General features: G+C 33.1%; 1 protein-coding gene across 6 annotated transcripts in view; it reads right to left on the minus strand.

The window, feature by feature from the left end:
* The window catches only part of UBR5 (ubiquitin protein ligase E3 component n-recognin 5), a 160305-nt gene that overhangs the window by 11186 nt on the left and 133719 nt on the right, over nt 1-15400 (minus strand). For all 6 annotated transcript variants that reach the window (XM_074200773.1, XM_074200775.1, XM_074200772.1 and 3 more), the window contains 14 exons: nt 14307-14564; nt 13717-13985; nt 13397-13608; nt 12157-12387; nt 9972-10045; nt 8964-9136; nt 8752-8865; nt 6822-7042; nt 6141-6261; nt 5956-6054; nt 4473-4716; nt 1559-1670; nt 1217-1361; nt 466-596 (listed from right to left, as the gene is read on the minus strand). In XM_074200773.1, the coding sequence (XP_074056874.1) occupies nt 466-596; nt 1217-1361; nt 1559-1670; nt 4473-4716; nt 5956-6054; nt 6141-6261; nt 6822-7042; nt 8752-8865; nt 8964-9136; nt 9972-10045; nt 12157-12387; nt 13397-13608; nt 13717-13985; nt 14307-14564 (2404 nt within the window). The remainder of the gene's footprint in view (nt 1-465; nt 597-1216; nt 1362-1558; nt 1671-4472; nt 4717-5955; nt 6055-6140; nt 6262-6821; nt 7043-8751; nt 8866-8963; nt 9137-9971; nt 10046-12156; nt 12388-13396; nt 13609-13716; nt 13986-14306; nt 14565-15400) is intronic.

Consider the following 15400-nt stretch of genomic DNA (forward strand, 5'->3'; position numbering starts at 1 on the left):
GAAAATCTGACAAGAGGCAGCTAGGTGTCACAGTGGATCAAACACCAGCCCTGGAATCAGGAGGAACTGAGTTCAAATGCAGCTGTAGAAAATTAATACCTTGGTCAAGTCATTTAACCCTGCTGCCTTGCAAAAACAAAAAACAAAAAAAAGAAAGAAAATATGACAACAAAAAGAAATAATAGGCATTTCAGCTAAAAAGGAACTATCTCAATACCAGGCAAAGGAAGATTTTTGGGGTCCTAAAAACTGAAAATTTTGCGCTAATTTATACTGGGACTTTAGATGTCTGACTGAAGTTTGTAATAAGTAAATTTGGGGCTTACTTGGTGATTACAACTCAAGAACGATATTTTACAGTAAAAATTAAATAAAACAAGGTACTAATTACCTAACATTTTAAATACAAAGTCTTCAAATAATTGAAACAGGAAATGTCTTTTATCTCCACAAATATATATTTACCTTCCATGTGCAATAATAAGTTCCATGGCCTCATCCACCCTTGCTCTCAAAGAATCCTCACTTGCTAGTAGAAGTAGCAGTTGAGCAGGGGATAATTCCAATAGCATACCCGTGATTTTACTTGCAAATGCCTATAAGCAAAAAAAGACATTTAAACAGACCTCCTCCTAAGTCAAGTTTAGTCATTAAAAAAAACTCTTCATAATATACATATATGGCTTTACTTTGAGGCCCAGAAACAAGTGACTTAAGTCATATAGATCTTAAATGGCAGGAAAGGAGCCAAACCTAGATCTTTTGTTTCCAAATCCAATAGGATTCAGGTTCATTCATTCTACTTTATATGACTGTACTAAAGACTAGAATTTTTTACTAAAATAAATCCATGTCTTTCACAACAGAATTATAACAAAGCCCTACCTTATAAGCTGGTAGTCATTCTGCCTTAGCTTACTTCATCTTTCTCAATACCTATATAGTTATCCATATGCCCAAACAGTGGCTGTGCAATGATAACATTTGCTTTTCTCCATCTAGAAAACCAGCTTGTATACTTCTCACAATAAGTATACTAATTTGCAAGGCTGTAAGAGAACTACTACATATAAACTTGTACTAACCCTACTCCTTGATGAAAAGCATTGGATAACTGGGAATATATGAATGGCTGGCTTCTTGACATATAATCCTAAACCAAAAAAACCTGGAAAATAATAATTATTACAATTTCACCCAAGCATTCTGATCTTACTGGTTGCATTGCTTGAACCCGGGGGTAAAGTCTCTCTCCAAGTGCCTGACGATGTGCTGGAAGAGGATCAGGGTCATCACTAGGATTGCCTTCAGATGCTGGCCTGAATGGCCTTGTGTCAATGGAAAGCTGTCTCCTAAAATCCCTGAACACCAAAGAAAACTTAAATTTTCCATATAACTTAATATACCTGAAATACAAAGTAAAATCCCAATACCAGAAATAACAATTACAATATAAAATATAAAAGGTTGTTTAGCAAAATAAATTGGTTTGACTTGGCTAGATTAAAGATTAAGAAACTGCCTGGTTTTATAATTCAATAAAAAAGAATTAGCATACCTGTCTCTATCTCTTCGGGAACCTGCTCGTAAACCACTACTCCTCCGCATTTCTCTTTCTCGTTCTCTTTCCCGATCTCTCTCCCCTCTGTTCCTTAATCTCTGCATCAAACCTAGAGGAAAAATAAAAAGATAGCTCAATGACTATTTTGCATCAAAGATCATATGAAAGCTTGGCTTTTGCTAACACATTAAATCTTCTCTAAGAAAGATAAGAGTAACAATCAAAACCCCTAATATACAGATTATACTAAGTTCACAATAACTGGGAGAAATAGTATTATGAAAACTTACTTTCCCACAAAAAAGAACCTATTATTCCTCATAACCCAGCACAATACCTGGAACATTTATTGGGTTACATAATTTATACTCCTAGCCCAGACTTACTTATGTTCTTCATTTTATTTCCACTATGTTAACTTGTAATATTGTAGAAAAAAAAGATTCTATATTCACCAAACTAGAGGACATTTTGTGCAGTCTCCTCCTAAAATGTCATATAATGCACCAAAGAGCAACATCTCATCCTTAGTAAGAATATTTTCCAACCAGATTTAACATTCTTTAAATAACCAAGACATTATTTTAAGATTACTGTCAGATCAATAATAATAAAGTTATTTCTATTATTAATTTTAAAATTGGACTACTATGAGGTGAAGCTTCATTTACAACAGTACTATTTATTATACATGTACTAAGTAGAGAATACTATGAGAGGGACTTAGTCAAGAATTTTATATAAAGCATGAACCCTGCCTTCTTGAAGTTTATAATCAGGCAGGATGATGCAATATACTCATAAATATCCCTGTTATAAAAATACAAGTTGTATTCCAAGTTGTTATTTGAACTCTAAAAAGAAGACAACTATTCAGTTAGTTTGGGAAGGAAAGAGAGCTTGATGGTACTGAAGAATAAAAGAAATCTTCCTGGAAAGGTAGCATTTGGGCGAATTGTTTAAATTTTAACAAGGAGAGATTTGGAAGTGATGGGCAGCTCAAGAAAAAAGGGAGTGGAAGGAAAGCACATTCCAATTATGAGGAATAAGATGAACAAAAGTACTAAAGACAACACAAGGCAAAATCAAAGGGATAATAAGGAATCTAAACTAGCTGAATATAAAGTAGTATGAAAACATGGAGTAGTAGTGCTAAGCACAAAAGAATCTGAAATCTCAGAGGCAACAATAAGTCATTCAAGGTTGTTTGAAAAACTTTTGTGTGTTCCCAATTCTTGTTTTTATTTGGTATGATGATGGTATCATTCCAAATCCTGTTTTGGTGAATTCTCTTGAAAGTAAATTTTGTTCCATTGTCTCATTTTTATTCTGTATTTTGCTTCCTGTAATATCTTAGACTGAATATAATTTTGTCATGTTTTGCTTTGAATTATCATTGGCATCATGGGTTAGAAGTTTCTCTATTAAAATAATATTTTGTTATTTTTGCTTAATTATTTTCAAAAGCAACTCTATTCCTATAGGTTCTTTCTTTACCGTCAAATGAGATCCAATCCATTTTTATATAATTAACTAGCTGTGTGACCCTGGCCAAGTCATTTGATCTCTTTCTTAGTTTTATGTGAAGTTCTACATAAATGTTAGCTACTATTATTCTAGCCTTTTATGCTTTGGTTCAAGGTAGACTTATATCTATTTATTCCTTAAGTTTATGCACTTATGGAATTCTAAGATTCATACTGAATTCACATTATATAAACCATTTCTCTTTAAAAAAATTTTTTTTAGTTTTTTTTTTTGCAAGGCAAAAGGGGTTAAGTGGCTTGCCCAAGGCCACACAGCTAGGTAATTTAAGTGTCTGAGACCAGATTTGAACCCAGGTACTCCTGACTCCAGGGCTGGTGCTTTATTCACTGTGCCACCTAGCTGCTCCCATTTCTCTTTTACTGCTGGAAAAATTAGGTTTAGAACAGTACCTTATACAATATTTCACAAGAAATTGAAAATGGACACAATCTTTTAATAACAAAATTAAAAAATAAGAAGTCATCATAACTTCCACAACTATGGATAGGAAGATTATTAACCGAACAAGAGATGACTTTTGATGCACGAAACTGAAATGCTTCTTAAAAAAATAAATATATTTAAGGTAACTATACATATATACATATACATACATATATATATGTATGCACATGTTCATACATGAATACACACACATATTCCCCCCTCCATAGTTAAGTGACCAAAGGATATTCTCAATCTCAAAATCTAAAAAGAACTGTGAACTGTAAAAAAACGAAGCAAAGGATGAATATACAAGGAAACTAAAATAACCCTGAGGTTTCCACAACAAAGGTGGGAATGGTGGCTAAAGGAAGAGATAGGGGCAGACAGACACATCAGTACATAGGCGATACAGTTGTATAGAAAAAGATTAGAAAGTCGTCTTCACAAAGTTAACTGAAGGACTTCAAGTTTACTCTAAATAGAACAAGAACTTTGCACCAGGATAATAGCTGTTCCTTCTGCTGATCCATACACCCATCAACTCAAAAGTTCAATCAAAACATAGAAACCTGACAATTCAGCTAAGCCATAATATTTCATTTCTCTGAACAGGGATGAGGGTTAGGCAAAGAATCTTAGAATTTTAAATCTTAAAAATTGCTAGTCTCCTTGTGATGAGTTAATAGGAAGTATAAAAGGTCAACTTACAGAAACTTGCTTTGATTTTGTAGTAGTATTTGGTCTAAAATTCAAATATATGACTTTTCCATCTATAATATATTGATATATATAAAACTGAAATTCAATTACCAGGTTTTTCTGAACACAGCATTAAAGTGAAGACTAAATGAAATTAATCTACATAAACAAAATATTTGACTATTCATTGTTTAAACTCTTTAGTTATTTCACAAGGGATAGAGTTCATTTTACTTACTCGTGTGTGTACCCTTGTTGGCATTCTGAATACAATCTAGATTTGGCAGTTTTTCATTTGACAAAAAAGCCTGTGCAATAGCAGTGTAAAAACTTCGTGCCACACCACTGCCCTCTCCTGGTTCATCCTTAAATGTAACTTTTACTCTATGTACAGCCATTGGAGTAGTAGCACACCTTCGACCAAAATGATTATTAAGCTGCCTCATTGTTTGCTGAATTAAAAGATCTCGATCTCGATCAACCTATTGAAAAACAAAGAAAGACTCATTTATTTGACTGGACATTCCTTGGTAAAACAACTGAAAATATAAGTAAATCTTTTCTTTCATTAACAATTTAAAATGTATAACTAAAGTTATTAAAATTCTTAATAATCAGAAATGTAGTCTTCCTTTAAAAAAATTACATTAACCAAAGATTTTTCTATTTTGTTCAGTTCTCAGTTCATTAGTTTTCTTTCAATTTTATTAATTCTCCTTAGATTTTTTAGGATTTCTAATTTAGTATTTAATTGGGGAATTTTAATTTGTTCTTTTTCTAGCTTTTTAGCTTCTTGCTAAATTCACTGATTTCCTCTTTATTTAAGTATTTAGAAATATAAAATTTTCTCCTAATAACAGCTTTCGCTGTATCCCTTAAATTTTGGTATGCTGTTTTATTTATTTATACCAATCATTATTTGGAATTGGTAACAATTAGGGTAACAATTAATTTTTAGTTTATCTTTTCATGACCCTTTACGGAATGTAGTTTTTTTCCCCATTATGATCTGAGGGGCAGCTAGGTGGCACAGAGGATAGAGCACCAGCCCTGGAGTCAGAGGAACCTGAGTTCAAATCCAGTCTCAGACACTTAATAATTACCTAGCTGTGTGACCTTGGCAAGTCACTTAACCCCATTGCCTTGTTAAAAAAAAAAAACCCAACAAAAACATTATGATCTGAGGATACAAAAAAAATATCCCCAAAGTACTATTCTCAGGTAGACACAGTTGGTGGCATAGTGCACCAAATTCAAATCTGGTTTCAGAAACTTAACTACCATGGGGCAAATCGACTGAACTCTGCTTGTCTTAATTTTTTCAATTGTAAAATGGGATTAATAATAGCAACTACTTTGCAGGGTTGCTACGAAGATCAAATGAAATAATTTTTGTAAAAGAGTTTAGAAAAACTAAGCAAGCACAGTATATAGTAGGCACATGGTAGGCATAGTATAAATGCTTATTCTTTACCTCCTTCATGTAAATTAGGAAAAAAATTATCTCTAAGGTTTCTTCCAAGTAGATAAAGGTGATACTCAGACTTAATGGAATAACAATTATTACCAAATCATTTGCATTCAGTCTCAAAAAATTCACTGCAACTATTAACAGAAAATGTAAAACAAAATTTATAGTTAAGTATTAAAACATGTCAAATTAGTTAAAAAGCTTTTAGAAATATGTACTATAAACTAAAAAAGAAACATAATACTTTTACCTCTAATGTTAAGTCTCTTGATTGCTGATTTCTCAGTTTTTCCATCTCTCTACGGAATTTTGATTCTTTTACTTCAAAACCACCTAATTCAGTGAGGATCTTTAAAAAATTGTAAAATAAAAGCATTAGTTTTTGAAATAAGGTTGAAAAATTAGAACAAAATCTACAATCAAGAAATTACGTACTGATCCAGGTTCTGCTCCAACATCCTCCATAAATACCCTGCCAAATAATTCTAAAGAAAGGCGCCAGCGTCCTAGCAACATATCATGAGAGATAACCATTCCCATGAAACTGCACTGAGGCCTGGAAGGGAGAGGAGTAGAATGCTAATTAATATGCAAATTTAACTAGATCAATGAAAAACATAAATTAAATTAAGCTTTGTGTTTCAATATCAACAATAATTACATTGTACTGATCATTGCAATTCCAGAAGACTCACAATGAAGCACATTATACACCTGCTGATAGAGTGATGGTCTCAAGAATACAGTTTGAGAATAGTTTTTTGAGGGAACATAACAAATAGTGAATTTGTTTGTTCAACTACACATTTGAAAAGGCTTTTTGTCAATGGAGGGTGAGAGTGGAAGGGAGAACAAACAGATTTTTGTTAACTGAAAAAAATTTTGATTACAAAACAATTCTATTTTCATTTATCACTAAGGAAAAATATGCATAAAAATATGAAAAGACTATGTTAGCATGCATAGTGCTTGAAACTGATAAGCTATCCTCCTCGATTAAACTTCCTGAGATTGCCCTAGGTTAGGAGTGGGATTTGAACTCCTATTTCTTTTTAACTCCTAGCAGAAAACTCAAGTACTAAGTCTAAGAAAATTTTATTAAAAAATTTTAAATACCTGAATGATGTTAGAGGAGGCCCTTCACTTTCAGTCAATCCTATTTCAGCCAATAAACTACTTTTCAACTGTGCTGCAAGGTCATGAGCAGATGGTCCTGGCTTTGTATTTTCAGATTCTTCTGTTAGCAAATTTTGTTCTTCCCCTTCTTTCTTTTGTCGATTTTGCATGTTCATTACATTCTTCAGGTTGGCAGCATAAGACATTTTGGTTGGAAGAACCTGAAGAATTTCAGAAATGAGTTATACATTTCAATTCAAGACATCATTTCAACTTAATAGTCAAAGGAAACAATCTCATCAAGAAAAACTCAATGTAGTAATACAACCTACTATTCACTCTGGCTAGTACAACTTACTACCTCTGCTGTAAAAACTACTGTTTTTAAAATTCACATTAGCATCTCAGAAATTTCTAAGACAGTTTTGTATTTGTGGTCATATAATTTCCTCTATCACTTTTATCATGTATCATTATACTTTCTTCTGTCCCTGAAACTGTTTCTAAACTTTTAAACTGCATTTTCCCTATATACAAGTCACATGTCACTTCAAATTCTTGAAAATTCATTAGTATGAGTATTTCTTTAGGAGCCCCAAATACATCACATCAACATTTTTTTTTTGGCAAGGCAATGGGTTTTAAGTGGCTTGCCCAAGTCCACATAGCTAGGTAATTATTAAGTATCTGCGCCTGGATTTGAACTCAAGCTCTCCTGACTCCAGGGCCAGTGATCATGTGCCCCCTAGCTGCCCACATCAACATTTAAAAAAAAATGGAAAACACATTTTTATATCATGGAAAATCCTCAGTCACAAAATATATCCAAAAGCTCAAATATAGTTTGGGTAGAGAACTTGGGCAAAAATATATTTAATATAAACTCTAACTACTTGTATTAAAAGTAAAAAGTCAAGTGGAAGAAAGTTATACTGAATTTCAACCAAAAGTTTTTCAAATATAATATTTTCAAAGCATATCACTATTCTTAGCAAAATTTCAAACACAATAGGAGATTGATTCTAATATCTCATTAAATTTTTACAATAATCTTGTGAGGTAATAAACATAAATCTCCAGAACAAATATGGATTACAGTCAAGATTAGGACCAACATATTCAAACTTCCAAATACAACACTTGCCCCTAAAATATCATGTCAAAACACTGATCTTACTGATCATATTTCATATCTGAACATTTTTAATATGATTTCCCTAGGAAATATTTAGTTGGCTATACAACATAATTGACTAGTTATAAATTATACATTAAAAAAAATCTGAATAACACAAATGGTATTTTTTCCCTAGTGTTGGCAACCTTTTCAAAGACTGCCACTCTTTGCATATTAGGAAGAAATTAAGACTCTGTGTCCATGCTTCAATCTTTATGCTGTCTTTATGACAATTCTAACCTTTCAAAAGACACATCTAACCCATTTTGATGGAAAATTCTGAGGTATCAAATTCAAAGAACATCCTGGTGAGAGATGGTATTTTTGAATGGAAAACCACTCCCACAGTTTTTCAAAATGCTAGACCTTTGATGATAAAGGAATTAAAACAAAAAAAATTGCTATCCAGTATCAATCAGTTTTTTATGTGCATAACTCTTGAAAGATTTTGAAAATTTTCAAACGCAAATTTATTTACCTCTTTACTGAATACATAATGCTGAAGGTCATCAAAAGAAATATCAATTCACACCACTTCCTAATAATCTCACCTTCCAAACATTGCTCCATTGAAAACAAGAGAAAAATCAAGATTTACAGAAGCACTACCTTAAAGAATGTGTGTAAATGGAAACAAAAGTACTTTGGAAGACTTCCATTAGTTTTTTGGAGTTACTTCACACTTCAAAAAGATGCCGAAGTAAAACTGCATTAATTTCTTTTAAAAAATGGTTCAGATTATTGCAGTCTTACCTCAAGACAGTTTCTATCCACTGTAACTTCCATTAAGCATTTCCCACTACTGGCAGATGATGAATAGAGACCCTGACTGGGACGGCCAAAAAGATCCTCTTTTCTAGCATTTGGCTGTAATTTCAACAGAAACATTCTAGTTATGCTACACATTTAATTTGGTTAAAATTTAGACAAACCAAAAAGATTTTAGAACTGGCCTTTAGTTTCACCTGTAGTAGATGTGGCTGATCAGCCAAAGGGATGGCTTCAGCCAAGGGTACTTCAAAAGGATTTGGAGGTATACACCCAAGGAATGTCATGGAATCTGATCGTCGGAAAAATGGATGATTCTGCCCAGTTTCTGCAGTCAGTGTATCGTCATCTTTATCATTCAATGTGGCACCTAATAAAAACAAAACAAGGAAGAAAGTTTGTTTCTTTAAAAAACTATTTATTCCCTGCACTCATTCTAATTTCTTGAATGGGCAAATGGTCCCCAAATTTTAGAAAATAAAGTTATCAAAGATATGAGCCTCCAGTATTAATTATTCTGACTCTACTAAGGAAAAATTTCCAATAGGCATTCATAGGAACAATGGCAATGCCAAAGTCAAAGATCTTTTCCTGTTTTTCCCAAAACTGCCATAATTCTCTCCCCCTAAAAAGCACAATAATCTATTTAAACCAGTAAAGAGAAAGAAAGTCAGGAGTAATTTATGCATGAAGATTATCTAAGCAAAAGCTTATGGTATATGTGTTTATATGACAATTTTGGTGATATGCCCATGACTTCTCAATCCTCATTTATGAGCTAAAATTATAATTTAATGCACAATGCAATCAAGGTCTCCTATTTTCACTATTTTATATCTTTTAACTTTAAAGATAAATTCATTAATGGAAATAATTCTCTTAATTCTTTGTTTAAAGTAGTTGCTCAAAGACATATGCAAAAGAAAACATTTAATTCAAAGGGAGAAATGCAAAAAAGAAATACGAAAAGTTAGGAAATAAGGAATTGGTAAAATAGGATAAGAATTAATGTTAAAAAAAAAGCAATCAATGTGCAAATACAAATAAGATGCATACAAGCAAGAAAATATTTTTCGAGTTCATGAAAAGAAAATCCCATCCAGAACAAATAAACAAAAAAAAAAAGAACCACAATTAAGTTCAAAAGTAATAACACTGAAGCAGTCATTGCTTGAAGTAGATTAGCAATTTTCCTGTGCACTAACTTTGATTGGTGTCATCATCATTTTCATGTTCTGAATCTTCATTGTCAATACCCAGTTCCAAGAGCTCCCTTGTCCTAAAAGAGAATCAGTCATTTGTTATGAACTTTTTTTTTGCATTAGCACCAAGATAAAATGAGTTCACAGCAAGTAGAAAGGATTGGAAATAGCACTTTAAGAAAATACCGAAGCACATTAATTAAACCATGTGTAAGAGTCAAGGACTTCAGGGTAATGGTAAAAAGGCTTGCCTGAGAAATTACTATTGGCATTTAGGTGGTCAAATCTTTCTGGTTTTCTGCATTAAGTTTAATTGCTTGCATTTATGAATTATATTATGTCCACAAACTAATTTGATTATACAATGAACTGTAACTAACAACTCATAAAATTATAATGGTCAAATAAATTTCTCTGTGTGAACATAAAGGCAACTAGCTGGCATACATAAGAATAAAAGAAAACTCATAGAACTTTCAACAGCAGTATGCTGAGGAGTTCTTGTCAGTACATCTTTTGATTAACAGCTTGAAATGGGAACAGAATTGTCAATGGAAGAAATGACTATAGATGATATATCAAATATCAGGAAGCAGAAAACAAATTTACCTCTTCCTTCATCACTGCCTTATAATCAAGGAAAAAAAAATGAGAAAACCAAAATAATCCATCAGTCTCAGGGATGAGTTAGATACAAACAATTTGTGTTAAATCAGTTGGGTTCATACCACTAATGTTTTTCCCAAAAGCTATTATTACTGAGATTCTTTATTTCCATTTACTTAATTCCCATTATTTATTTCCTTTATTTTGTTACAATTTATATTTTGAATTCTTAGAGGTCCAAGATTTCAAAGAAAGCATATGTCAGAGTCGATTATGAATACTAAAATCCGCATTCCTTCTTCTAAAACAATGACACTGTGCAAATCACAACACTTCTGAAAAAGATTTAAAAAAATCTCCCAGGGCTCTGGAGTCAGGAGAGCCGAGTTCCAATCTGACCTCACACAATTACCTAGCTGTGTGACCCTGGGCAAGTCACTTAACCCAATTGCCTTGCAAAAACAAAAACGAAAAAAAAAAAAACCAAAAAAAACCAAAAAGGAGACAGAGACTTGGACACGACAGAACAATAACAACATATCTTTAGGAGGAAGTTAGATGGTTCAGTGGAGAGAACACTGGCCCTGGAGTCAGGAAGAACCAAGTTCAAATCCAAGCTCACATTTAATAATTATTTAGTTATGTGACCTTGGGCAAATCACTCAACCCTAATGCCTTAAATTAAAAAAAAAAACACCCAGTATTTTATTCTATTTTCTATTGAACAAAAGAACTTAGACTAACTGAAGGAAAGTTTCCATAAAAATGGTAGTTACTTGAATAAATTTTATAAAAAGTTATGTTTTAAAATGGACCAGCTATATATTAGTTAAATAAGGTGAGGCAGGCCTAAACCACATTTCAACCAATAATTTGATCAAGTAAGGAGGTACAATCAATCAAATTTTGCAGCTTAACAGAAAATGACCAATATTGGCTACATAGAGTGACTACATGATAGCACCACAAGTTGGCTATATTATTCCTATTTTAATTTTGAACTTGGAAGTTTGTCCAGATTTGCTTATCTCAATGAACAGAAATGAAGTTGATAGGTTGTAATCCTGAGCAATTAAGTTTTAAGGCTGGAGTTGAAGTATGATTTTATATGAAACTGAAAAAACAACTCTCATTTTCCTTAGATAGCCCAAATGATAATACAAAACATATAACACAATCAGATCCTTTACTCAAATACATTATTTCAAAGACAAAAATAAAGAGTTGTCAACTTTACTTTTCAAATGAAGTGGTATTTGTCTCAAAAGACCTTTAAGGAATGAGGATGAGATTTAAGAGGGGGGAAAGTATATCAAGAAAACATAATAATGAGTAACAAAGAAGAAATGAACAATTAAGCCTAAATGGAGACAAAATACAATGTTATTGAATTTCTGTATAGTAATATCTCAGTACAGCAGAGAAAGTAAACAAAAAATATGGTCCTGTACAAAATCAAGAATTATTGGGTAGCCTACTTTGGCACGCACAACTTTTCCTTACAGACTTCTCTGCCCAATTCTGATAACAAAAAAATAAAGGTAATAACAAGCAATTAAGTATTAAGGCTGGTAAAGATTACCTTTTCCTTTCCAGCTGAGGTGTATCCAAGGTTGTTTGTTGGTTCATTGCTTTAATCCAATAAATAAGGGCTTGAAAAACATATGCTACATGTTTCAGTGAGCAAACATCCAAAACAGGAAGAACATCAGAATGCTCATCATTATGAGATCGCATTAAAGATAGGGCGTAATTTAAGAAGTCACCTCGAGCAGACATCATTCCTTGGCGGGCACTGAGTAAAGTGGCACGCCTATACAAACGGAAACAAAACAAATGAAACATAAAACTGTGAAATAATGATGAAGGATGACACCAAAGTAGATATGTTAAGAAGAGCCCTCTCCCAGACTTTTTTCAGACATAGAGAAAATATGGAGTCTAGAACACTTTTTTAGAAATTATGATTAGTTTTGATGAACTATTTTGATTTTCTCTAATCTCTCTGATCTAATAATGCCACTTTTTTATCCTAATGTTTAGCAAATTTGGCACTTAAAATTCTGTTTTAATTCATTCAAAATAAATATATACTTCAACATTTGGCTATGAAGGAATTTTTAAGTGCCTATTGTAATGCATCTCACATTTTTTGAAGGACATGGATAATTTAGCGAGTTTGCATAAGAAGATATGAACCAGGATATGAAAGGCAATGAGGACAGGATGAAAAATTAAAGAAAAAAAAATGCTGAAGGGGCCATGGGGAATGTTAGAGAAGGGGAGAGAGAAGAATAGGGAATTAGTGTGGGTATGTGGGAAGGGTGGAGGAGTAGTCAAGTGTTCAAGTATTTGAAGGCCTCACATCTGGATGAGGGATTGGATGAGACACAAAGATGTAAAGTAAGGAAAAATATACAACCACTTGGGCAGGGTTAGGGTTGAGTTCTGTCTACCACTCTGGAAGTCTTGACCAATAGGCTAGATGACAAGGGGATTATTATTCCTCCCTTCTATCTTGAATGTTATGCCAATTAATATGCTTCTGGCTCATAGAGGTAGGTCTAATATGCTATACGCTTACACAGAGTTAAAACCCTTCATGCCAAGCTTTCAAGAAATCCTTGCAGTTCAATCCTTACAGTCATGTATGACTTTCAGTGACTCTATTTTGGTTTTCTTGGCAAACAAGTCAAATATAGACACACTGATAACAAGCAAATTTAAACTCTCTCTCTCTCTCTCTCTCTCTCTCTCTCTCTCTCTCTCTCTCTCTCACACACACACAGACATGAGAGCAAAAAAAAAAAAAGATTATATACCTTCTGCCCTCCAGAGTTCTTAAACTAGCCTCCTCACGAGCAGTCATTCTTTCTCTCCTGGTTGAATTCTGAGAAGCATGAAGAGGGTGGTTTGGATGCCCAGGATCACCAGCAGATGCTAATGCAGAACCATAACGCAACTGGGCTTCTGTAGAATCCATAATACTGACCATCCAATTCCATGTAGGAATCAGTTTTTCTTCTACATAATTCTATTTAAAACAAACAATAAGAAGATGATCAGTGAAATAAAACATAGGAAGGCTAATTCAAGTAATAAATATATACTTTTGAAGTTATAATAATAGTAGATTTCATACCTGTAAGTTTACTGCATCTTGATAAGTCAGTTTCACAGCAGCTGGAATCTGAGAGTATACAAGATGATTGTATTTGGGAATAAGACCCATCAAATCAGAGATCTGTCTGATGACAATGCTATATGCCCTTGCTAAACTGCTTGCAGAAGTTAAGTAGCTGCTGGCATTACTAGCTTCAAGAGCAGCTGCAGCAGCTGCAGCACTCGTACTGATGGTACCACTCCGACGTAAGTTGGATGGATCAATATAAATCAAACCTGCTGAACTGGCTAAAAGAAAGAAGAAAATTCATGATGAGCTATTCATCTTTTGATCATGTTTCTCTAGTTTCTCTGTGCACATGTATTAAATATTAAAATTCCCATAACAAACCCATCTTGTACTAATTCCAAACATTCAATGAAGATGCTGAATTCTTTCTTGGGAACAAAAAACCCCTACTATAACCTATGGAAACAAGTTTTGGATTTGATGTTTGTTTTTAAAACTAGTCATAACAAATGATTTTAAATTTTCATTCTCCCCCCCAAGATAAAAACATTTTAGTAAAAAATTATTTACTAATCAGAAAATATAGTATTTAAACTTGCCTGCTGGTGCTGATGTACTGGAAGGAGTTGTGCTGGTAGTTCTCTGATTTTGAGTGTTGCGTACAGCCCACTGCATAGAGCGGGGTGCCTGGGCAGCACCATTGGCATGAGAACTATTTGTAGTTCTTTCCAGTGGTTCATCAAGCATAAATGTTTCCTGCTCTATGTCATCACTCTGGCTACTGCTGCTGTCTGAATCACTGGAGTCATTGGACTGAGAGTCATCTTCAGAAAAAAAGGCAGGCACACTGCTGGCACCTAAATTTATTAAAAAAAAATTGTCCTAAACTTGTTGATAAACTGAAATTAAATTGTTTTGCTATTTAGAACATATTCACTTTCCAGAAAAGATACGTGCATAATCTAATACTCAGAATGTGACTAGTGGCCCATGAAACCAAAAGCTAATATAAATAACTTTTTTATTATGAACTTTTTTAAGCTAATAAAATTAAAAATAAATTAATGGATGACTGGGGATATAAAATTGAAATACTATTAAAATAGCTTCTCTAAAACTAGATAAAAGCGAGGCTAAAAAAAAATTTAGCATCTCCTTCTATACACTATAGCATTTTTATCAATTTACAATAAGCAATTCAATATTGGTCAGAATTTAAACTGCTCTTCCCCCCATATCAGGATTATAGAAAACCCACTCATTTCTTTTTTTTTTTAGGTTTTTGCAAGGCAAATGGGGTTAAGTGGCTTGCCCAAGGCCACACAGCTAGGTAATTATTAAGTGTCTGAGACCAGATTTGAACCCAGGTACTCGTGACTCCAAGGCCGGTGCTTTATCCACTATGCCACCTAGCCGCCGCCCATTTCTTAATGTTATATGTAGAAAACCTATGATTTAGGACTCAGGAAAAATTTAAGATCCTTCACAACTATTCTTTCATAGATCATTTATCCTTGTGGAAAATGTTACTAATCTCCTGGTGAGATGTCAGTGATTAAATCTGTCTAAAAGTTATCCATATTTTACAGAAGTTAAAAATGAGATACTGTCACATAATTATAGGATCGATCATTTGGGGCTGAGATAAAGTTACTTTAAAACAAATTTTAAAAAAGCAATTATTGATTTCATT

Source organism: Macrotis lagotis, chromosome X, assembly GCF_037893015.1.
Source record: "Macrotis lagotis isolate mMagLag1 chromosome X, bilby.v1.9.chrom.fasta, whole genome shotgun sequence".
Lineage (NCBI taxonomy): Eukaryota > Metazoa > Chordata > Mammalia > Peramelemorphia > Peramelidae > Macrotis > Macrotis lagotis.